We start from the raw sequence: 23,663 nt of genomic DNA on the forward strand, positions 1-23,663 counted from the left end.
TCTTGACGGATCGGTCTGATGTGCATGTTATTGTTATCTATTTTACCTAATCTAGTCCTTTTAATAAGTCAAGGGAGTCTTTCCCTTTCGGTCTTAGGGTATGTAGTGTGTTTAAGAACGTTCGGTCATAAACTAAGCGTTCGGTCATACAAGTACTCGGTCTTAGACTGACACTTAACTTATGAAGCATTTGATTTCATATTATTATTATTAATCCAAAGAAAACGTTCGGTCATGTGAAGCACTCGGTCATAAATCTAGTGCTCGGTCTTATGAAATGCTTAGTCATAAACTAGTATTGCTATAAGTTAAAGTACTCGGTCTTACACCAAGTACTCGGTCTTGAAGTGCTCGGTCATAGACTAGCCTTCGGTTATTTTAGTGCTCGGTCTTATACCAGCACCTGATCTATAAAGTACTCGGTTTGTAAAGTTATTTATTTGGAAAAGTGCTCGGTCTTATACTGACACTTGTTTCCCCAAAGAGTGTTCGGTCTTGTACTGACACTCAGTCTATTGAAGAAAACTCTTTTACTCCAAAAACGTTCGGTCTAATTGTATAGTACTCGGTTTCCCAAAAGTTTAAATCAGCTATTGTGCGTTCGGTCATGTTCATAAATCATCTATATTCTATCAGTTTTACTTGGCTTGGTATAGTACTCGTTCCTTCTCAGTATTAGACCATTCAGTCAATTACTAAAGTTTTCCTTGATACTCCATTTTCCCTTCTCAGTGTTAGACCGTTCGGTCATTTCCCTTAGCTTTGTTCTATAATTATGAATGTGATGGTGTGTACTTGGATTGAATTTGGTTAAGTAAGAGAATTTCAGTGGAGGAATGTCTCATGATTGATGATGGTTGGTAAAGTATGAACATGGTTAGACTCTGCTGTCGTTTTGATCCTGATATTTCGTGATGAAGCTTTCTCATGTAGAGAAAGGTTATTCATGCGTAGGAATGGCAGGAGGTCCGCGGTCATAAGACCAGATGATCGTTGTAGGACTAACCTCGGGTGACAGCTGATGAGTTATGCCAGCTACTACACTACACCGGGTGCTAGAAACGTCGAGTTACATGGTTCATACAGTCCGGACAGTGTCTAAGTGGTCGGTTATGATAGTTAAACGTTCGGTTTATATAGTTATGCATGTATGAGGATTATATGAATGTAATGTTGATTGTACTGTTTGGTTTCCATGTATATATGTATGCTGGAAATGATTAATTAAATTTACATAAGCTTACCCTTATCTGTTCTGTCTTTATTTATGTTACCGTTCGGTATTTGGTCGTTCGGTTTCAGTTCTCTTCACTGCGATGATCATCCTTTGGGTGTGAGTAGAAGGCGTGATTGAAGATACGTTGGAGGACGTCCTGCAGACCGATCAGCCTATAGATATTGTACCTGAGAGTAGTGCAGGACCGTCCGGTCCTTAGATTAGATTTTAAATTTTCATCTTGTGGATATAGCCGTTGGCTTAGTGTTTTTTTGTAAAATCGTTCGGCTTAGCCTTTTGTAAAACGTTCGGTCTTAGTGAACTCTTAACCGTTCAGTTTAAGTTTGTACATTCTACTCTTGTAAAGTTTTAATTCTATATGATATTTCATATGTTCTTATCCACCTTAGTGCTTACTCACCACTGTTCTCTATTATTATTTATGTTAAATCCTAAAATAAATTATAACTTTTGTTATATATTTATTGGGATGTTAGAGACTATATATTTGGCAAACTATTGATTTGAAATTGATTTAACTGTGATTAGTTTCTTGGAAATCAATTTCACAAAATCTATTTCTTTCGAAAATTAATTTATATCTGTGAGTATATAACATTTTCTAAAAGCGAAAAAGAGATTCTATACATAAACTCTTGTTCTCTTTAATTCTTTTTTTCTATTAATTTCTCATTCGAGTCAAGGTTAATAATAATTTAAATATTTGAATTACAAAATGAACAATACATCAAATATTAAGAAGAGAACAAATATCGAACTAAAATTATCGAAAACCAATTTTACTACTTAGATATAACACATCTATATGTAAAATATAACTTAAACAGTTTATTTGATAGATTGAATCAATGCATACAAAATAATAATATATAAAAAAAAAAAACCTTATAATTTATGAAAGCTGGAGAAATTGTCTAACACATAACGAGAAAGTTCCAAAAAAGATTTATATTATCATCATTATTTTGTAATCATTTTTTCTTTTAAATTTAGAAATAAAATTAATTAAAATGTTATAAATAGCTTAAACACAACATTTACAATTGTATGGTATAGTGTCTAATCCGATCAGTAAACTAGGTAAAAAGTTAGTGCCGACGACAAACATGATATATTAATCGAACGTATGTGTTCATGGCTGTTCGGTGTATTTCTTAAATTAATAGTTAAGCAGACAAAATGGGTATGTGAATGTTAGACTGTAATTGAACTAGTGCGAACATTAGTGTTATTGGGCCAACATCAATTTAAGGTCTACTAAATATCTATAAATATAAGGGTAAGCTATTGAGGTAAGGTTAGATTAAGTGAATTTTGATATTAAATTGTGAATTAAATGAGTAAAATCTAAGTTGAGAGTCAGAGTGTCTTTAATAAATACTCACCGTTCAGTTTAGACTTGAATAAATTGGAACAAACGATTCATAAACAAGAAAGAAGACTAGACAAGATGATAACATAAATGTGTGTTTCTTGACCTAATTCACTTATATACGAAAACATTTTAACGTCCATGAAACCTACGACCACAAGGTTAAGATATTAGAAATACAATTCTTTGATATAATATTTTATAATTAAACTTAAATTATTTAAAATATTTATTTACATAAAAAAGTTATTATATACATGGGTTTGATACTATAGCATCCTATCTACATTCATTCTCATTAAAATATATTAAGTTGCTGTGATTTAATTATTTTCCTATTTTACTATAAATATTTTGTCTTTAGTGTTTGTTTTTAACTGGTCTGAATTGGAAAGCAATCTGTTAATGGAGATAATGTCTCCTTCCTCCACTATAATTGTTGACTTTACTTCAACTAATTGTTTGAATAGTCTATAATTTATATTTTATAGCAGTGCCCTAAAAGTATTAGTAAATAATGTAATAAAATTTAATTTTATTAAAACCACTCTAATAAAGCAAAGGAAATCATAGCAAGAGTATTACTATTATATATCACTTTCCAATAATTTTTTTTTTACTATTCTGTTTCCATTAATGACTTCATGATTTACTGATAGTTGGTGCCATCATGTCTATCAAAGGATTTACTAATTTTTGTCTGATGTTGAAATTTAAATATCGCAAAAAAGGCTTTGTAAAATGTTAGGTGAAATCATACTTAATTAGGTGTTTGTCACGTAGTTTGGTTTATTTATGAATAAAATTGTAATCAGATTTAGTTTATAGAGGTAAATATGTTTTTAAGTTTATGTAAAATTAGAATTTATTTTTGTTTCAAATTTTTATTTATTTTAATTTATTAAATTTTAAAAATTAATGTATATATTTTTTCTAATTTAATTGTATTAAAAAAATTAATCAATTAGGATGTTTTAGTTGTTTGCAATATTTGAACATATTTCAATTTAAATATCAGGTTTAAACATTATTTAATAAATCCAAAAAAATTAATATCATTAGATTAAAATATTATAAATCTTCATTTTTAAAATTTATAGATTAAAATGTATCAATAAGACAAAAACAAATCTTAAATTTTCATGTAAATTTAAATTCTAAAAAAAATACTTAATCCTGATTTAAATATCATATTAAGAATAAAATTATGATTTAGGTGATGTTTTTTATTAACACAAATTAAAATTTAATAATAATTTTCACTACAAAAGAAACATAAATTTAGCTATAAATATTAGTACGGTGAAATTACGATCTTATTTATGTTCACATATTCTAACATCACATAAAAATTAATTTAAAAAAAAATTAAGTTATTTATTAAATAAATATTTGTATTAAGGTTTTGTTCAATACTTACTAAAATAAATAACTAGTGACAAATCTTCAAAAATATTTTTTGAGGGTATCAAAATTTTATTTATAAGTACATATAAATTTAAGGATAAAGATACTTAGACAACATTTTTTGACAACATTTAAACATCATCACACATGTCATTGTGTGATTGGTCCATAGTGGTGTCATTGTGTCATTTGAACCAATCACACAATAATACATATGATGATGTTCAAATGTTGTCAAAAAATGTTGTCTATGTATTATTACCCTAAATTTAAAGTAGACAAATATGTTAAAACTGATATTCTTATTTATATATTATCTTTTATATATATTAAAAAAAACTGGGGGAGTCAAAGTTTCCTATGCTCCCAATAAACTATGCCACTGCAAATAAGTTAGGCGAGTTTAGGAAAAGCTAATTCTATTTATTTTTTATATTTATATGTATTTAAGTTTTGATTAAACAAACATTAATTATAAAAATAAAACTAAAATAAACATTATTAAGATTGACTCTTAGATGTTAATCTTATTTAGTTATAATATTTTATTTATTTATAAGTTAACGTTAACTAAACAAATGCTAATTAAAAAATTAAAATAAATAAGATAAATAAGAGTTCAATGAACATTAATTTAATTTATTTTAATATATATATGTGTGAGTTCTTCATGTTGAATATGTATTTTGCATTACTTTTAATCTATGGTTTTAATATCAGTGTAAAAAATAATTTTTATAACGACTATTTATACTTATTGTACTGTAAGGAGGGGGACGGACGGTCATAGAGATAGTTCGAACGACCGGCATGTCACAACCCGAGGAAATACAATGGTGAAGCCCGGTATTGGCGGCCGGAAGTAACCTCTGTTTATCAGAAAAACTTTGAAGAATACACATGAAGTCATGTCAGCACAAGATATAGCACCGCATTCTCCATGCTCAGTGTTCTTTGAAATGCTGAGAGACGAAACGTCTGGTATGACCAAGGCGTTGAGACTTCGAGTCGCCGAACGGAAGGACCGGTAACCAAGCAGACCTTGTCAGCATTTGGGGACGCCGCGCACGGTACGACGCTGTCGTGTCCGCATGATTGTCAATAATTATAACTGGTCACAAACTCGTCCATAAGAAAAACCTTGAAGAATTCATCACAGCAAGACGACCGAACATTCTCCATGCCCTGACGATCTGACGACATCCGGAACAGCTGCCTCGCCAAGCCGGACGGCCATTGCGTCTCCGTCATTACGTCAAAAATATGCCGATCAGAACTCGGGGGGCCAACATACTTTAGGATCGGGAGAAGGTCACGACCGGTGTCAAATCTTTCCTTGTTCTATACAATAGGGACGACCGACAGGGGTCGCATATTAAGGTATGGTAAACATTCAAGATTAAGGTAAGACCAAATTAACCGTGGTGGGCCTATGATTGGGCCGTAATTAAAAATCTACTAATCACTGGCCCACGAAGAAAACTATAAATATGAGTCAAAGGTAAGGGGTAGGAACACATTGAATGCACATTTATTTCTCTTTCTCTCTCTATCTCTACCTTTTATATTAAAAAAGACTGACCACTGACTTGAGCGTCGGAGTGTCATTGGCAGGTACCCGACTGGCCTCGACGATAGAGAGTAATTGGATTGGAGTTAGATCAGCGGAAGACCGGACGGTTCGAAGCGAGAAATTGTACAGGAGCTTGGAGAAAATCCCAACCGGAACACTTATTATAATTTATCATATATAAAAGTGGCACAGTAAGATAATTCGATACTATTTTTTATACTCGTTGTAATTATAGCATGTATAAGAAATGAGCACATGGTAATACTTTTATAATAAAGATTAATTTTTTTTTATTATTATTCTAATTATAACTAATATAGAAAGTAGATATTTTTGTAATAAATAAGAAGAATTTTTATACTAATTTTAATTATAATTGGTATAGAAAATAGATGTCATAACATACTTTTAATAAATAAAAAAAAATTATACTAGTTTTAATTATAATCTGTATAGAACCTGTGCTGAACCGAGTTAATTTGTACCGTGATTATTTTGATAACTCTACTGAATCAGACTTAAAAAGATGTCATTTTTTTATTCTTAATTCATTTCCTTACTTTGACGATTTAAAGATAGTTTGATTCGATTTAGAAGACGTTGAATGACTTGATAAGACAATGCCCTTTGAAACTAAACAAATAATCGGTGATGGAAGACTTTGGTCAAAGCAAGTAAAATATGCACAAAACATTAATCAAAATGAATTTGTAGTTTTTGTTGTTTTGTTATTATGTTTTCAAAATAGATTAATGTATAATGATTTTAATATTTAATATATATACGAAAATTCATGACATGCATGATGCACACCCTAATATTGGCATATATGTCAATTTCAAGCAACTAATTTCGTGGTCTTATCTCATTTAGCCGTCAGTCTTTATCCAGTTTCTATTTCACACTCAATCATTTTTCCATGTGTTCTTTTTTCTACTTTAATGATTTTCTCTCTTTTTTCTCCAAATTTGACTACAACCAATCTCAAGAGGACACCAAACAAAGTTAAAAACAGTAAAATCAAAAATAATAAACAAAACATATCTTACTATAATTTTACGAATTTTGTTCTCTTAAAAGAATCATCATCAAAACATATTAAAAAGCCTCCAAGTTTTGTAATAGGAAAATGATATTTTAACACCAATTTTTTGACATCATTTTGACAGTGTATACGTGTCAAAAATGTGGTTGGACGATTTCAAATTAAAAAAAACTTTAGTTTTTTTCTTCTAAATAGGTCTTTGCCTCAGTTTTTTAATTTAAAATTGTCTAACCATATTTTAACACATGTACAATATTAAAATGGTGTCAAAGGTTAAAATATCATTTTTCGTTGTGATAAATGACTAACAACTCGCGTCCCTTTTACGTCACGCAGAAGAATCAACACATGAACAAAAATAATGGTAATAAAAAAAGAGCATTAATGGAGCTATGATATGTCAACAATTATGGCTTTCCATTTCACTGTCATGAAGATGAATTGATTGGGTGGCTAATCTTCTGGCCCATCTTTCATGCCATCCATAAGTTTAACCGACACGTCACATTCCAAGGAAGCTAAAACCAGCTACGCTAATTATTATATATACTAAACAAGAACAAACAAAGTGAATATTATTAGCATCTCAGGTTTTTGAAAGTGGCTGGAGTTATTCGTGAACCTCAAATGTAGCACATAAAATGTTATTCGTGTGTCTCTAAAATAATGATTATGTTTGCTATAATTTTGAAAAGGTCTCTTGACTTCACGTTTGAATTCTTTAAGCATCATAAAGCAAAATTGGAAGGTTTTGATCATTAAACTTAAATAAGCTTTTTACATTTCTGCTCAAATGCTTCTGTCAAACCACTTTGTTTCATACTTTAATTCAAACTATCTGGAAGCAAGGAAAGGAGAGAAAGGTGAAAAGGGCAATGCATCTTTATAGTAATGCATGGAGATAACAATAAAGAACAAATCCATCTCATTTTTACCCTACAGTACACACATATTTATGCAGAAACACAGATTAGTTATAATATATATATAAGGTTAAAATAATTTAGGCTTCCTTATTTTCGTAAAGTATTTCCAATTTGGTCCTCTTCTTTTAAATATATCCAATTGAGTCTTTATAAGTGTTAATTTGAAACAAATTAGCCACTGCCGTTAAAAATTGTTAACGGTGTTAAAAATGTGCAGAGGTGAGTAGATGACGTGGTTAAAATTCTCTTTTTAAAATGTTAAAATTGTGCGAGGTGTTAAAATTTTAATCACGTTATCTATCCACCTCTGCACAATTTTAACACCCTTAACGATTTTTAACGACAGAGGCTAATTTGTTTGAAATTAACACTTATAAAGACTCAATTGGGAAAGTTTAAAAGAAGGGGACCAAATTAGGAATACGTTACGAAAATAGGGACACCTAAATGGTTTTAACCTATATATTAGTATCAGAAATCTAGTTCAAGTTGATGCAATGATTTGTTTAGAATTAAAAGGTAAATGGGTGCAAAGGACAAGAACCTATTGATCTGTACTGGATAAGTATGCTAGAGTTAAAGCATGCTTAATGATACAGTTCTGATAAAAATATGTTAACATAATTTGAAAAAAATAAGTGGTGGGGTTCAACACAGGACACTGCTTTTACTTTCTTTTGCTAAAGATCTCAACTTGATTTTGTTTTCTTTTTTCTCCTGCTTCTTCGTATGACACAGTGCTGTTAACTTGATTCTTTTGATACGCAAGCCAAACAAGGACAAACTCAAAGCAAAAACGCGCCTTCTCTTGAATGAATGACTCAATAATGAAGAAGCTTATTGATATGATATCAACATGCAAATGCCCTGCCTTAACCTTTATATACACATTCTTTCGTCATCATAATCATATGTCCCATGAAAGTAGCTGTACACAAATTTCTTTCTTCCGAGATCAATGATATTATAATACACTTTTATATTTATTTAACACGTAGTATAAAGATAAAATAGTCATAAAAATATAAAATTTTGTATTTTTTCAAGAAAAAAACGATAAAATATAAAGAAAGATAATCACAGAAATAATTTCACAATGACTAATGGTACGTGTGCGAAGCTTCATAGAGGGAATTCATTGTGCATCCAGGAAAGAAAGAAAACAGCAAGAAGGAGAAGAAAAGAATTCTGATATATATAAAAGTATTGTTCTTTATACAGTGAATGTGTTATAAAGCAGAGAAGGTTATATATATATATATATATATATATATATATATATATATATATATATATATATATATATATATATATATATATATATTATTTATGACATAATATTAAATAAATGTAAAAAAAGTTAGTGTGTGAAATTATATTTTTCTTCTTCCTAACATTATGATATTTTCCAAAACATTCTTATATCTACCGTATAATAATATGATGTTGTGAACTCATTGTAGTTTAACTTGGTTCTTTGATATTAAAGTCTATTTTCTTTTTAGCATTTTAAACATAAATTTAATTTTTATATTGAAAAATTTATATCATACAAAGAATTTTAAGATGCAAATCTCATCTTAAGATTTTCTAAAATTAAATTAAACTTAGAATTTACTTTTTAACCTAATATCAAATTTATAAATTAGATTTTAAAAAAAGTTTGATATTTGTTGAATCTACTATTTTAATTAAATTTAAAGTTTTTTTTTACTCTTCAATGTTTTTTAAGGATTATAGTAAAAAAAAAACTTAAATCTTAATTAAGGATTTCCGTATTTTTAGAAGCTTTTTATTGGTATTTATTTTAATTGTTGGTTCAGTTTTGGAATATTAAAAAGAAAATCTAAACACTTTATAAGTAAATTTTGTTAAATTACAATTTCGCATCTTAAAACCGTTTTGACTTATTCAAACACGTTAGTTTTTTTTTTTATTAGTACTATATTAATTTTAAAATAAGAAAAAATTTATTATGAAACAAAAACACAATATTTTCATTACCTAGTAATGAGAAGAAACTAAATCTCACAATATATGCGTGAATAGAGAGTGAATTGGTTAATGATCCTGAAAACAGGAATAAATATTATAGCGTCAGTTAGCTGCAATCCCATCCATAAAAGTTCCTCTTTTAAAAGTAAGTGTATCTTTTATAAAGGGTACGGAGGAGATATAGTTAATTGCTATAAATATCTTTATTTTCACTAATCCTAAATTAGCACGTTTAATTCAAATAAAATAAAATATTTATTACTACGCTATTTCGTAATGGAAAATGACGTGTTAATTTGTAATTAATGTATAATTTAAGTACTAATACAATCTTAAAAAAACAGTAATTTTTTATGAACAGTTAAATATAAGATATCTAACTACTAATAAACAGGTTATAGAAAACATATACTCTATGCCAAACTTAAACAAAAATTTCAAACAACTAAAAATATATTTATTTCAAGAAATGGGTTTATTTGAATTATTTTGAATCTTCATATATTTAAAATTTATTTTTTTACCAATAAAAAAATGTTTATTAAAAATTTGACAAATTGTAAAAATATCTCTCAAATTAAATTGATACTTCATCTATTCTTAATATTTGCTACTTCTATAACCCATGGTTATATATTTAAGCAAATATAAAATACTGATGAAAAATCTTGGAAATGATAAAATATTAATAATTTTGGAACAAAAATGAGAACCTAAGTAATAAATGCATCCTTTATTTTTTTGTTTTGAAGTTAAAGACATTGAATGTCATTGATCATGGAAGTTGGGAATGAGAGCAAGGTGTAGTGAATGTGATTGGGTGTATTTGTTTTCTTCTCCTAACTTTTTCACCAATCCTTTATTATTTAAAGTTCCTATCTTGTGGGGGAACTGAGATTAGTTTTTGCAATTAAGTGGACTTATAATATATTAAACTTCTTTGATTATGTAAATTAATCTCATCTTAGTATGTAATTTTGTTTTTGTTAATATAAACATTCTGTATATTTTAACAGTGAAGTGTTAGTGGCAGTAGATCATAGGGAAGGGTACCCCACTAAGTGTCATAAATGTCAAGCTTGGTCTATGTGCTTAATCACACTCATTTCCTTTTATTTTTGTAACCCATAAATCTTAGTTGTCTCTGTCATACTCATCTCTTCCATGTACCCAGCAATAAGTGCTATGGGAATAATTGGTGTCTCCAAGAACTGAATTTTATCTGCAATTTGGGTTGGTCTTCTATTTCCAATTTCTGGGTTTGAATTCTTTTGCTACAGAAAAATGAGTACAGAGGAAAAGCCTGTGAATGAGGAAAATGAAGCAGGTTCTTGCAGACGAACAGTTTCTCTTCCAGTTCAAAAGGTACCACTTTCGGTTATTCGTTTTGCATCTTCTTTAGCTTCAATCTGGGGCATAGGGTCTGGTTTATTTCAAGGATTGGTCACTAATTTAAACTCTTGAGTATGATCTTTCTTTTTTTTTTTTTTCTTCTCTTTCTTAATAAATAATATCGTTTGTCGCTCCTTCTGTCAGTTTTGGTTTTGTTTGGTTGTTGATTCTTCAGACCGAAATTTCCAAATTTATTCTTTTGTTATAGTAGACATGCTATGAACACTGGAAATAATCATTACGAATGACAAAGTTTGTTCTTTTATGTATTTTATTCTTTTATTTCAATAATTGAGTCGGTTTTTGGACTAATATATATCATACGCATATATTTTATAATACTCAGCTTGATTTGTCTGAATTTTTTATATAAACTGTATCCATGGGATTTATTCCTGTAGTATGTTATTTCTTGGTGTGAATTTTATTCCTTTTAATTGTTAGCGTGTTTGTTCTGATCTCTTATGTGTGTGTATGAGAACTGACTGCAACCAGCTTCCAGCTACTTTTGTTTTTTTCCCCAAGTGCTTTGAATTATGTAGTTGAATATCTCATATGTAGTTTGCGTCCACACACCCAAAGGACCCAGTTGGTTAGAAGCTTGAATATGTTCAGCCAAACATCTATTATTTAATTCACTCCATAAATATGTATCACTAAATAATTTGCTCAGAATTTTATTTCAAATAGGATTTGAATTGGAGTTTAATTTCAATGTAGGGAGACTTCATATTCAGCATTGGGGCACATGAATTGCTGATTCTGTGATATCTTTCTGTTTAAAATCTTGGCTACTCTTTTGTTGATTTAGAGTCTTTGAACGAACTTCTCCATAAGGATTTCTAGGAGAGAACAAAAGGAAATAGACTCTTCATAAGTTAAAATTAGCTCATGCACAGTCAAAAGATAAAGATATAGTGAAGTGATACCAGAGAATTTCTATAAATTAACTTGCGCATGAGATAGTTTTATCTTATAGAGAAATTGATTTCATGTTTTTCTCTCCTGAGACATTATAGAGAAGTTTTACAGGAGGATTTCGACATTCAATCACTGCATAACTGTTTATTATTTGAGTACACATCCAATTACACTTTCCTACTTCTTGTTGCTTAACAGAAGCAGTTTGAGTGCTAGTTTATATTTTCATGACAATTATAATAAAAGATTTAAGAGATGAATTCATTTAAATATTCTAGTTTTTGTTATATGCATACTGCTATTAATCTCAATTCTGAAGATCTCTATTTGATTCGGTCATTAATATATCAGAACATGTTTTATGCACTGCCTTTTTGTTTACATCAAAATTCCATGTTTCAAAACTACGACATTGTACTTACGGAGGCGAGTTAATGGATTGGCTGGAAGGAGAAAAGAAGAAAAACTCAGTATCCCTGTTTCATATAGTCTAATTCTGTAGTAGTGTGATGGCTTTCAAGCTATGACTATGAAAGGGATTCATTCACCACTGAAATAGTTTTATTATGTTTAATGTAGTTTACATGTATATCAAAACCGCAACACTTATTTTATCAGTTCCATATTTATTTGTAGGTTGATGATCCAATGGGGATAACTGAAGAAGCCTCGCATGTTCCTCCTCGGAAGCGACAGAATCTTCTCCTAGAAATACCATCAAGAACAGAAGAGAGTTCTCAAGATTTTGTTGCAATCAAAATGCCACCAACACCAAGTTCCAATCCCACTCCTACTCCAAAGAGAGTGAATTTTCTTGTCAGTTCTCGCTCTGTTGATCCTCCTACACATAACTCTCCTGGGCCTTCCACATCAAGAGGAAAATCAGCCATAAGAAGCCTGCTCCCAAAACTGAGCTTCAGGTATCGAACACCAGCAGCAGATGTTGGAAAGTCAAATACTGCAGCTCCAGAAGTTTCCTCTTCAGGCATTGGAGAAAAGCCTTCAATTGCAAGATCGTTGTCTCTTACTAAGATATTTACTCCTAGGATTAAGAGAACGTCATCATTACCACTAGATGAAATTAGACAATCAAACAATGAATCTTCTCATGGTGGAAGTGTTGGTGGTCCTCTAAATGTGAGATTTAACAAAGCTTTTAAGTTCCATTTTTTTGCAGTTATATGTGGTATACATTGTTGATAAATCTTAAGTCATTTTAATAACCTTTGTTATTAACCTATTAGTTCATTTTCACAGAAAAAAGAAGCCCAGAGGAAGATAGCTCGCTCTCTTTCAGTACCTGCCAACAACAAAGACAAAAGCTTAAGGAGGATGGATTCATTTTTTCGCATTGTTCCTTCCACTCCTCGAGTAAAGGAAGGAGATGTATTGGTAGACACATCAACAAACGATACTGGTATCTCATTATAAATATTTGATTTTGCACTCATGGAAAACCGACTTTGAATTATTTGGTGGAATAGAATCCACTCTCCCAGTCTCAGATTTTGTTTTTTTAAAAAAAACTACTTTCTCTGGAGACATTTTAGTTTAATTTATAATTTTAGAACACCTACATCTTCTTAACTTCCATGACGTTAGTAACTTGTCTTAAATACTTTCATGGTGCAGAAAATGAAGATGCTAATGGTGAAGATATAGCCGAAGAAGAGGCTGTGTGTAGAATCTGTCTGGTTGATCTGTGTGAAGGAGGTGAGACCTTCAAGTTGGAATGCAGCTGCAAAGGTGAACTTGCACTGGCTCACCAAGAATGCGCTATTAAATGGTTTAGTATAAAGGGTAACAAGACCTGTGATGTGTGCAAAGAGGAAGTTCGGAACCTACCTGTCACTCTATTAAGGATCCAAAGTGTTCGAAATCGGAATAATGGTGCAAATAGGTCTCAGCTGGAAGATGCAAACGGATACAGGCATGTCTATTTACTTTTGTTTCTTAAGAATCTTACCGATGAATGAGTTACAACAAAATGCTTCAATGAGGAACTAAATGAATATCATATAATCTTAATATATGAATTGAATTTAGTTCATATATAATCTCAAATACAGGCATATTAAATAAAGTCATGCCTATTTACTGTTTGAACTGAATTCAGACTTTAATAATCTTGAATCACTTTCCTGCCCCTTGCTTGTTATTTAACTAATATTTCTCATGTTTCCTCTGCTTCATGCATGTAATAATGGTTATCAACTTATCACTCCATCTAAGATACAGACCAGCTAATTTACTGTCATGCCTTAGAAATTGAACTAATGGACTCACATGCTATGTCATGATTCAAACATTGTTTCCTATACAGACCATTTATGATGCTTATAAATCAATAGTTTTTCTTGACGTTGTGCAGTTACTACTAGTGGAATAGTGTGTTTTTCTTATATCTTTATTTATAAATTCTTTCACTGTGGATTATTTATTATTATAGTCACGCCTTTAATTTGGCTGCTAATTTTAATAGGGTATGGCAGGAAGTCCCAGTTCTTGTCATTGTCAGCATGCTGGCGTATTTCTGCTTTCTTGAGCAGCTATTGGTAAGAACATCAGCCCTCTCAGAATTATGAAATTTGCAATTTTCTGTAGGCTCAGTTATTCGGCTCTCTGCAGGTTGGAAAAATGAGTACTGGTGCAATTGCCATATCTCTTCCATTTTCCTGTGTACTGGGTCTACTTTCCTCCATGACATCGTCAACCATGGGTAGGTTTGAACATTGGTAAATATTGTAAATATACTTTTCTCAATAACTCATCAGATATGATATAGGGAGTGTCCGTTGCATCTTTCATCTATCTGTTGCCACTCATTTAAATGCCTTTTAGTCAATATATTCTTCTTCTGGGCTAATGAAACAGTTAACTGGGGGAATTTTATAAAACTTAAATGAATAAGAGTGGTACCGACACATTAGAGTCAGAGTACTAGTCAAAGCCATCTGTTTGTTGTAATAGGCTGATAGCACTCTTTGTTGAGGTCTGGATAGTATAAAACGTGATTTGGCAATTTCTATTATTATGACACTGAATGATTCTTTTATTCTCAACAAGTAATTGCTGTTCCTGTTTTTATTCATGAGGGTTTTGTTCTTTTCTGCTAGGTTGGTTAGCTGATCTATGTGTCCTAACAATTTTGTTTTAAACTATGGTGTCCAGTGAAGAGCAGGTTCATCTGGATTTATGCTTCTGTCCAGTTTGCTATGGTGGTTCTCTTTGCGCATATTTTTTACTCCGTGGTAAGGAATTTTGTCTGAACCAAATTCTTGTTAAGTGTATTTATCATTTGAAACAAAGTTAGGCAATATTTTATGAGAAATAAATGATCTAATGAATAGAATAATAGGCTTTTATCTCTAAAAGAAAAACAACTGTATCAGATTGGGTAGGGATGAAATTATGCCGCTCCAAATTTTCATAGAACATGCAGATTCTTGGGGGATGTGATTGTACAATGGATATTCAATCTGATTCCATCTAATTTGGTTTAAGCATATCCTGATTCCAAAGTCCAGTCACCACATTTTTCTTGTTAGCATAGCATAATTGGTTGGTTATATGGATGCATGAAAGTGTGTACTAGACTTCTAAATGCAGAAGGCCAAGCATTCTGACTCTCTTAGTGTCTTGTTGTCTCCTACAGGTTCGTGTGCAAGCTGTTTTGTCTATCCTTCTGGCCACATTTGCTGGTTTTGGTGTGGTGATGAGTGGCAGTTCTATTCTCGTGGAGTTTTATAGATGGAGAAGAAGATTGCAGGCATCAGAACAGCGACAAGGCCCTCAATTGATGCCACAAACAGGACAAAATCCACAATCTTCAAACACTCCTAATTCAGATTCAGGTTCAGGTCCTTCAAATCACAGTCAACCTGTGGTGCAAAATGAACAGAACTCAAATCAGAGTTGAATTGATTTGTTTGTTTGGCTTCTCTTAACACTAGAGGATGCAACTCATTGTTTTTCATTATTGATTTGGAAGTACTTATCGTGTATAGGGAATTAGACTTTATTACATTTTTACATCTTCACCAGACTTCATTGTACAGCTTATGGCAGCAAGCAATAGTGACTTAGAATATAGCTTCTCATGCTATGGAATTTCTGTTTTTTAATTTGTGATGGGAATTACAATTTTCAGCACACTAAAACCAGAAGGCGTCTGGTCTTCTTTTTTGTAGTCTTGGGTGAGAGAATGCTTTTGTTTTTGTTCAGAGTGGAGAACAAGTCTTTTTAGTTCATCTTGGTGGTTTGATCATTGATGTAGCAAACTAAATGAAGCTTTATTACCTTCTACTGTAGGACTAGAATACATTCTAGAAAATGGCATGTTATGTTACAAGAATAATCAACATATTTTGAGGGAGGAAATTTGTGAATGATATATTGTCTTTCTTAGAAAGATGGAAATCTCTTATCTTTATTCAATTAGGTATTGATTGACTTGTCATTACTAATATTTGTGTATGAAAAGATCATTGCAAAAGTTGTTGTGACAGGTAGTGTTTACCATGTTCTTTTTGACCAAGTATGTTTGCCACAATCTATCACCAAGATAAAGAAGCTTGCTTTCTTCTTTTATTGAATTTTTGTTACAAAGCTAGCTTTATTCTATTCAAGCTGACACTGAATTGTATTATCTACTTTATCTGCTAACTAACTTGCTTAAGGAAAATAAGAAATCGTGTCAGCTGTTTCACAGTGAAAATGACATCTTTTAATCAAATGTGGAGCAGAAAAGCAGAATCTGATAACATTAATATGGTTGCTTAATTGCCTTTATACGACTAGTTTGAGAATTTCATCTTATTATTTTTTCTGCTCAAGTTTATTGGTTAAGTTTTATAAAATTATTGACTGAAAATAATGGTTATTCTTTTGTTTAAAGTTAAATGAAATTTTTTTATTTGAATATTTGAAGTGATGTTACTTTAAGTTTTGAAATAACTAGTAATTTTATTTATTCTTTGAATGTGTTACAAATAGTAAAATAATTCCAAAATGTTATAGTTTGATAGAAAAACGAATTCTAATTCAAGTCAAATCAATCTTTAAAATTGAATATATATATATATATATATATATATATATATATATATATATATATATATATATATATATATATTTTGAAGGATTTGATTGCACGAGGCAAAGCAATTTATGGACTTCATTTAAGAGAGAAAATTTGAGTAAAAAGATTATTGAAAATTGAATAGAATTGACTATTCAAATAAATGATGTACTAAATCTAAGATTTGAATGATCTGATATTGTCCAAATCTGATTTTTGGTGAAAATAATTTTTGACCAAACTTTATTTATTTCTTTGAGTGAGATTAGTCTAAGATGAAACTTTATTTATTTTCGAAGTACATATTATAAAATGTTTCAAAAAAATATTTTTAAAAATGATAATTTTTTATATATTTTAGATTATCTTATTGGTTTTACCGAACACAATCCAATGGTGAGAGTCAAATAATTATTCAACGTGTTAGTGATTATTCATGATGTTTAAATAATGCTTAAAAACAAAAATAGTTAAGATTTATAAAATATATGCTATTATCGTTATGATCAAAGTTAGTGAATTAAATTTTTAAAGGATGAAAAGTAATGTTTTATATATATTTTAAAAGAATTAAAGAGAATGATTTCTAATTTTAGAAGAACGTAAAATATATTTAATTTTAAAATAAAATAGAAAAACAATTTGTAGAAAATGAGAACTGAAGAACATAGTGTGTATAAGGTCTACGTGTAGTAGTGACTATGGTGCAGTGCGTAGGTGAATACAGATTTTGCATACCATGAATGGTTCTGCGCAAGGACTGCTTCTTCTCAACACCAGTTTCTTTTCCAATTTCTCCTTCCGAGGTGACCTTTAGTCACGACCCTTGTCAGTCCCTTCTCTCTCTTACGTTTTTTTTTTTGGAAACTTCAATCAAACAGTTGGTGGGTCAATCAATAAACCAAATTTGTCATACTTCAACGTTATGTTTAACTTCTTGTATGCCCACTTGAGTTTCATGTCAATAATGCTTTCTTTGGTGGCATTTTGGATAAAAAAAAATGCCAATTTTATGCGGTACTTTACCTTTTCTGGTCAACTCTAAAATTGAGTTCTACATGTGACACTTGTGCTTCAGGGTTTTGCAGGTTGTCAGTTGTTCGACGTTCGCAGCAGTGTCACGGGCTGAGAAGAGGTTTCTCGAAAAGCATGGCTTGCAGTGTGGAAAATTGTGATATGGGTAGTGGGGTGGTTCATCCAGCCACGGATGCTTATGCTGGAGAGGCAGTTGAAGCTTTGAAAGCTGGGAAAGTTATAGCAGTACCCACCGATACACTCTATGGGTTTGCTTGTGATGCTTGGTATGCTGCTATTTCAATCTCTACTTCAAAACTTATATTGCCTTTGTAGATGCTTAAAATCCTTCAAGCTTCACTTGCGTTTCTGGCCCTCTAGTTTTTATCATCTGTGTTGCATTTTATACTTTTCTAGGTACATGTAAGAAACATTGGTTGTGGCGGCTGTACTATCTTGGATTTTAGTTCTAACTATGTTTGAAAATTAACTTCAAGCTTGGTATAATCAACACAGAGAAAAAACGTAGACGGAAATACCTTCTGCTGGAAAATTATGAAAACCCTATTGTAACAAAGAATGAAGTTATAACTGCACCCTTAAACTGGTGAAAATTCAATGAATTTCTGTATTTGAATATAAATCTAGAGTTTTTTTTTTCTCAAACCAAAAATGAGTATAAAAGTTTTGTATGTCTATAACATTTCTGTTGTTTTAATCTACGAACCTAATATTAAGCTATTCACATTCCTGACAATATATCCAATGAAATGTTGGGTCAGTAAAATTCGATCTTCCTAAAAGGAAGCAGATGAATAATTGCTTTATATCCATTTCATACAGGTTTCGATAAGATATAAAAAATGTTTCATAAACATCATATGGGAGAAAAGTTAGCTCCACATTATTCTCATCGTTGTAAATGTAGACAACAAACTTGTGAAAAAACTTGATTCACCTCTTGTTCCATTCATGCAATCAATAAATACAATCCGTTGTACTCAAAAAAGACAAACTTATTAACTACCTCCTGTAAGTCTCCAACAGCTAATACATTAATTACTCTACTAAACTGTCTAGTTGAATTCTCCACTCACTTGTGCTCAGCCCCGAGCTACATGCCACCATCAACAACACTGCTTTTTGTTCAACTTCTGTGATGTTGGTCGTCTCTTCTTTTCCACATATCGACAATTTTTAGTAAAACGTATGACCTTACCACAACTGAAGCACTTATATGTATAACACTCCTTTGCATAATGGTCATACTTGCCACACTTAAAGCACTCAACATATGAGTTTATTGACTGACCTCCTCTCCATGGACTTTGTCCTCTTTTGTACCAATTTTGTTGATTGACTGTTCTTTCTCCTTTTCCTATCTTTGGCTTCTACCACTAAGATTGCATCCTCTATCTCTTCGGTATCGTCCTCTACCCTGAGTGTTCTGAGCCTCTCCCTTCACTTGGAGTGTTGATTAAGTGGTTCTTGATACCACTTTGTAGACCACAAACTTGTTGTGAAAAAACTTGATTTACCTCTTGTTCTTGTTCCATTCATGCAATCAACAAATACGATTAATAGACTCACATATTATAACTGTTAGTACTCAAAACAGACAAAAACGGCTATAAACGACTAACCCATTAACTATCAATAAGTCTCCAATGACTAATATCTTAACTACTCTTAAGAGTCCAACGGCCAATTCATTAACTACTTGTAAGTCTTCAATGGCTAATTCATTTAAGTTTATTCTAAACCCAACATTGAATGCCTACGTGTTTTCTTGTTTTATTCCAATGTGTTCAAATTTTTGTTTACATTCTTGTGTCCACACCTTCTTATGTCTCTGTTAAATTGCATTCTAAATTATTAATGGCTACCTCTTACTTCCTATTGGGGCATGTTGGCAGCTCATTGGAAGCGATTAACAGGATTTATGAGATCAAAGGCCGTAGACATACAAGCCCTCTGGCTATTTGTGTTGGCGACGTATCAGACATAACCCGTTTTGCTGTCACTGACCATTTACCTCATGGTCTGCTTGATTCCCTCCTACCCGGGCCTGTTACAGTTGTACTAAAACGAGGTTTGTCAGTCATATTGTGAGTGTGTGTAAGTAATTGAAAGTAAAATTAATGAAAGTTAAAAATGCAGAGTAGTCTATAACATATGCCTAAAGCAATCAACTAACAAAGTTTAGGATGCAGCAATTTATTCCTATTTCTTCGATCCCGTTGTCAAAGTATCTTCTGTGTACCTCAGGTTCTGTTATAAAGATCCTATTTGTTGTCTTGTCTGATAGTATGCATACCATGATATTTTGCAGGAGAGTCAAGTGTTCTTGAACAATCTTTGAACCCAGGATTGGATAGTATAGGAGTTAGAGTGCCTGATTGCAATTTCATCAGGACCATTGCCCGTGCTTCAGAAACTGCTCTAGCCCTCACTAGTGCAAACTTAAGTGGACAGCCAAGTAGTCTTTCCACCAAAGATTTTGAGAACCTCTGGGAACACTGTGCTTTTGTTTATGATGGTGGTTTGATTCCATCAAGTCGTGCTGGTTCTACAGTTGTGGACCTCACTACACCCCAAAGATACAGAATACTTAGACCTGGAAGGTAGCTGGTCTAAACTTTACTATACTACAATGTTTAAAACATGTACTTTGTGCTAAGAAGCAGATGTCAAAACTATTTCTGTTATATCATTTTTCCCCTCCAATATACGATGGAAATGCTTGGATTTTGCTGTTCTAATATTTCACCATTTAAAATGATGACACCAAATTCATCCAGTTGGGAGAACTCTCATTAGCTCTCCTCCAGTTAATAATGTGTGGACCTCTGCAAAATGCATATGAAACACGGCCATCATTCCTGTCTGAAGCCTTTTCTTAAGTAATAATAGTGCCTCAAAACTGACGTTTTACTAGCAGAATGATGCAATATCTGAGTTTACATGTTTTGAACAAACATGTTCATAATATTTAGTTGACACGTATATTTGATATTTTGTAAGTATAAGTTTTATGTTGCCTTAAATCAAGTGTTCTTGTTCACCTATCATTTGCAGTGCAAAGGAAGAGACAGTTGCCATCTTGGAGAAGCATTCTTTCGTTGAGACAGTGACCTCTTAAATAAGTTGTGATTCATTTTCAGTGTGACATTGTAGACCTAATGTCCCACTTGCAAAATCAAACAATTCTTTCGCTTGGACAAGTGAGAAGCTATCACCCAGGCTAATTATTTCCATTGTCTGCTTTATGTTTTGTAGTATCTCCAGGATGCATTAAAAACTACGTTAAAAAATCTATGTTGTGCCTCAAATTGGTTATATTATTTTTTTTTCCATCAATACATTTGCATAAAACTTCTTTATATCTTGAGCAGGTGCTATGGAAATGTAAACAGTCTAGTGAAATCTAATTCACATAATATTTTCTGTGGATAGCATTATTATTGTGTTAAAGGCTATACCCTAAATACCAAGTAATCATTAGTGCAGAACATATTTGACATGACTGGTAAGACAGCAAACTTGTATTTTTGAGCTTATAGTATCATTCAATAATGATGTCAGGTTATAAGAAACTAAATTGTTGAAAGGTACCATGGACTATTAACATGACTAATTAAATTGGTAGAAGAGGAAATGGAACAACCCCAGCCCCTTCCCAGCCCCAGCCCAGCCCCAACCCAGCCCCAGCCCAGCCCCAACCCAGCCCCAGTCCAGCCACAGCCACAGCCCAGCCCAGCCCCAGCCCCAGCCCAAGCCCTTGCACAGCCCCAGCCCCAGTCCAGCCACAGCCCCAGCACAGCCTCAGCCCAGCCCGGCCACAGACCCAGCCCAGCCCAAACCCAGTCACAGACCCAGCACAGCCCCAGGCCCAGCCCAGTCTGTTCACTCTGCAGTCTTCATTTGATTGATTTTTTTGGCTCACAGTAGCTATGAATAAAATGCCCTGGTTTGTTCTTTCTGATTGTTAGGTTGTGAGTAGTTCTATCCTTTAGTTTGTTATACTTCCTGTGAAGAAAAAGATTTTGGTTATCGAATTAGATAGTAAACCAGTCAATAATTTTGGAATACTTGAAGTACTTAAATTATGTCATTCGAAGAAGCTGTACTTGATTTATGACATTGGACTTGATTTGCATCTTAAATGAGCCAAAACTAATTCTCGTGAAATAATGTACAGCCCCTTCCCAGCCACAGCCCAGCCCCAGCCCCAGCCCCAGCCCAGCCCGAGCCACAGCCACAGCCCAGCCCCAGTCCTAACCCAGCCACTGCCTCAGCCCAGCTCCAGTCCAACCCCAGTCCAGTCCCAGCCACAGCTACAGCCACAGCCCAGCCACAGCCCAGCCACAGCCACAGCCACAGCCCAAACCCAGCCCAGACCCAGCCACATCCCCAGCCCAGCCATAGCCACATCCCCAGCCCAGCCATAGCCACAGCCTCAACCCAGCCACAGTCCCAGCCCAGTCTGTTCACTCTGGGGACTTCATTTGATTGATTTTTTTGCTCACACTAGTTATGAATAATACGCCCTGGTATGTTCTTTCTGATTGTTAGGTTGTGAGTGTTTTATCCTTTAGTTTGTTATTCTTCCTGTGAATTAGATAGTACAGAAATTCTGTCATTCGAAGAAGCTATACTTGATTTATGACATTGTACTTGATTTGCATCTTAAATGAGCCAAAACTAATTCTCGTGAAACAATGTGCATTGTATATGCGACCATCGCTGCTTTCTAATTTGAACACTACTTTTAAACTAGGCATATTGTTTCATTATGTTATCAAGTGTATTTTGTTTACACATTTTAGGCTTCTCGTGCTGTTGGTACCACAAATTCTAATATCGGATTTTTACTTTTAGGGGCATTTTTTTATACCATTCTTCAACTTGCTCTTTTATTCCTCAAATGTCATCTTAGCATTGTTCGCCAATTTATTTATTTTACTTGTTTGCAATCGATTCCATAGCTTCACGATTGCTCATGCTGAGTACATTTTTTTCATTTGCCTTGTTGGTAGAGTACTTTATGTAAAACTGAAATACTGTTTAGGTCACTAATTGTCTTATTTAAAAGTTTTATTGAATTGTGTAAGCATGGTGTTTAGACATGTTTCATAGCCGCAATGTTTTAAAAGATTCAAGCAAACCCAAATTTGAGGGCAAAACCTTATTTGGGAGCTACGAAACCATTACAAGAGTTGTCGACCTTCATCAAAAAAGATATACGGTAAAAACCTGTATTTTGCTAATTCACTCATGTTATTGTTATTGCAGTTGATACATTATGACCGTAGTGCGTTGTAAATTGTGGGATTCCTTGAATATTCCAACATCTTTGAAACATAAAGCAACCACTGGATATGGATGTTGAACTGAGTTGCGTCTTGCGTCACAAAATTATTTTATATCACAAATATTGAGCTTATACTTCTAATCATTATAAAAAAAGAAACACACTTTAAAGAGACTCTTGGAGTTTGGAGTTGTTTTCTTTTCATATTATCTAATGGAGATATTTTTATCTGAATTAGGTAGGATTGCACTAAACAATGAAGTTCTCTCATTTAATATACTTGCATAGCTCGAATTTGAATTTGAGACTACTTAATGAGATAAAGTAATCAAGGACAGTTATAACCTTTCATGTTTAATGTGTTAACAAAGACTTATTTTGTTGCAT

General features: G+C 32.3%; 2 protein-coding genes across 6 annotated transcripts; both read left to right on the forward strand.

Annotated features, from left to right (window-relative positions):
* The first annotated feature begins 10,642 nt into the window (after positions 1-10,642).
* LOC106756267 (probable E3 ubiquitin-protein ligase MARCH10) lies at positions 10,643-16,118 on the forward strand. Of its 3 annotated transcripts, none has more exons than XM_014638614.2 (8): positions 10,648-10,920; positions 12,505-13,005; positions 13,126-13,285; positions 13,501-13,798; positions 14,351-14,423; positions 14,497-14,587; positions 15,040-15,119; positions 15,524-16,118. In XM_014638614.2, exons 1-8 carry the CDS (start codon positions 10,840-10,842, stop codon positions 15,785-15,787), a joined length of 1,548 nt encoding a protein of 515 aa, XP_014494100.1. In that variant the 5' UTR covers positions 10,648-10,839; the 3' UTR covers positions 15,788-16,118. The 3 variants fall into 3 exon arrangements, with proteins under 3 accessions (XP_022634205.1, XP_014494100.1, XP_022634204.1); XM_022778483.1 differs by lacking the exon at positions 10,648-10,920 and adding an exon at positions 11,909-12,023; XM_022778484.1 differs by lacking the exon at positions 15,524-16,118 and having other exon boundaries at positions 10,643-10,920; positions 14,985-15,094.
* A 1,494-nt stretch (positions 16,119-17,612) lies between these two features.
* Positions 17,613-21,436, forward strand: LOC106755661 (yrdC domain-containing protein, mitochondrial). Of its 3 annotated transcripts, none has more exons than XM_014637850.2 (5): positions 17,613-17,754; positions 18,027-18,249; positions 19,879-20,054; positions 20,295-20,586; positions 21,041-21,436. In XM_014637850.2, the coding sequence occupies exons 1-5, from the start codon at positions 17,688-17,690 to the stop codon at positions 21,102-21,104; spliced, it is 822 nt and encodes a 273-aa protein (XP_014493336.1). In that variant the 5' UTR covers positions 17,613-17,687; the 3' UTR covers positions 21,105-21,436. The 3 variants fall into 3 exon arrangements, with proteins under 3 accessions (XP_014493336.1, XP_014493335.1, XP_022634206.1); XM_014637849.2 differs by having other exon boundaries at positions 17,624-17,776; XM_022778485.1 differs by having other exon boundaries at positions 17,660-17,776; positions 18,037-18,249.
* The last annotated feature ends 2,227 nt before the right edge of the window (positions 21,437-23,663 follow it).

The sequence above is a fragment of the Vigna radiata genome, chromosome 2, assembly GCF_000741045.1.
Source record: "Vigna radiata var. radiata cultivar VC1973A chromosome 2, Vradiata_ver6, whole genome shotgun sequence".
Classification (NCBI taxonomy): domain Eukaryota; kingdom Viridiplantae; phylum Streptophyta; class Magnoliopsida; order Fabales; family Fabaceae; genus Vigna; species Vigna radiata.

Bases quoted from the DNA above. Each gene is read 5' to 3' on its own strand.
- LOC106755661 (XM_014637849.2), top strand. From the start codon at position 17,692: ATGGTTCTGCGCAAGGACTGCTTCTTCTCAACACCAGTTTCTTTTCCA. The intron at 18,250-19,878 runs GTATGCTGCTAT...GCATGTTGGCAG, and splicing joins GGGTTTGCTTGTGATGCTTG to CTCATTGGAAGCGATTAACA. The intron at 20,055-20,294 runs GTTTGTCAGTCA...GATATTTTGCAG, and splicing joins TACAGTTGTACTAAAACGAG to GAGAGTCAAGTGTTCTTGAA.
- LOC106756267 (XM_014638614.2), top strand. From the start codon at position 10,840: ATGAGTACAGAGGAAAAGCCTGTGAATGAGGAAAATGAAGCAGGTTCT. The intron at 10,921-12,504 runs GTACCACTTTCG...ATTTATTTGTAG, and splicing joins TTTCTCTTCCAGTTCAAAAG to GTTGATGATCCAATGGGGAT. The intron at 13,799-14,350 runs GCATGTCTATTT...TAATTTTAATAG, and splicing joins GAAGATGCAAACGGATACAG to GGTATGGCAGGAAGTCCCAG.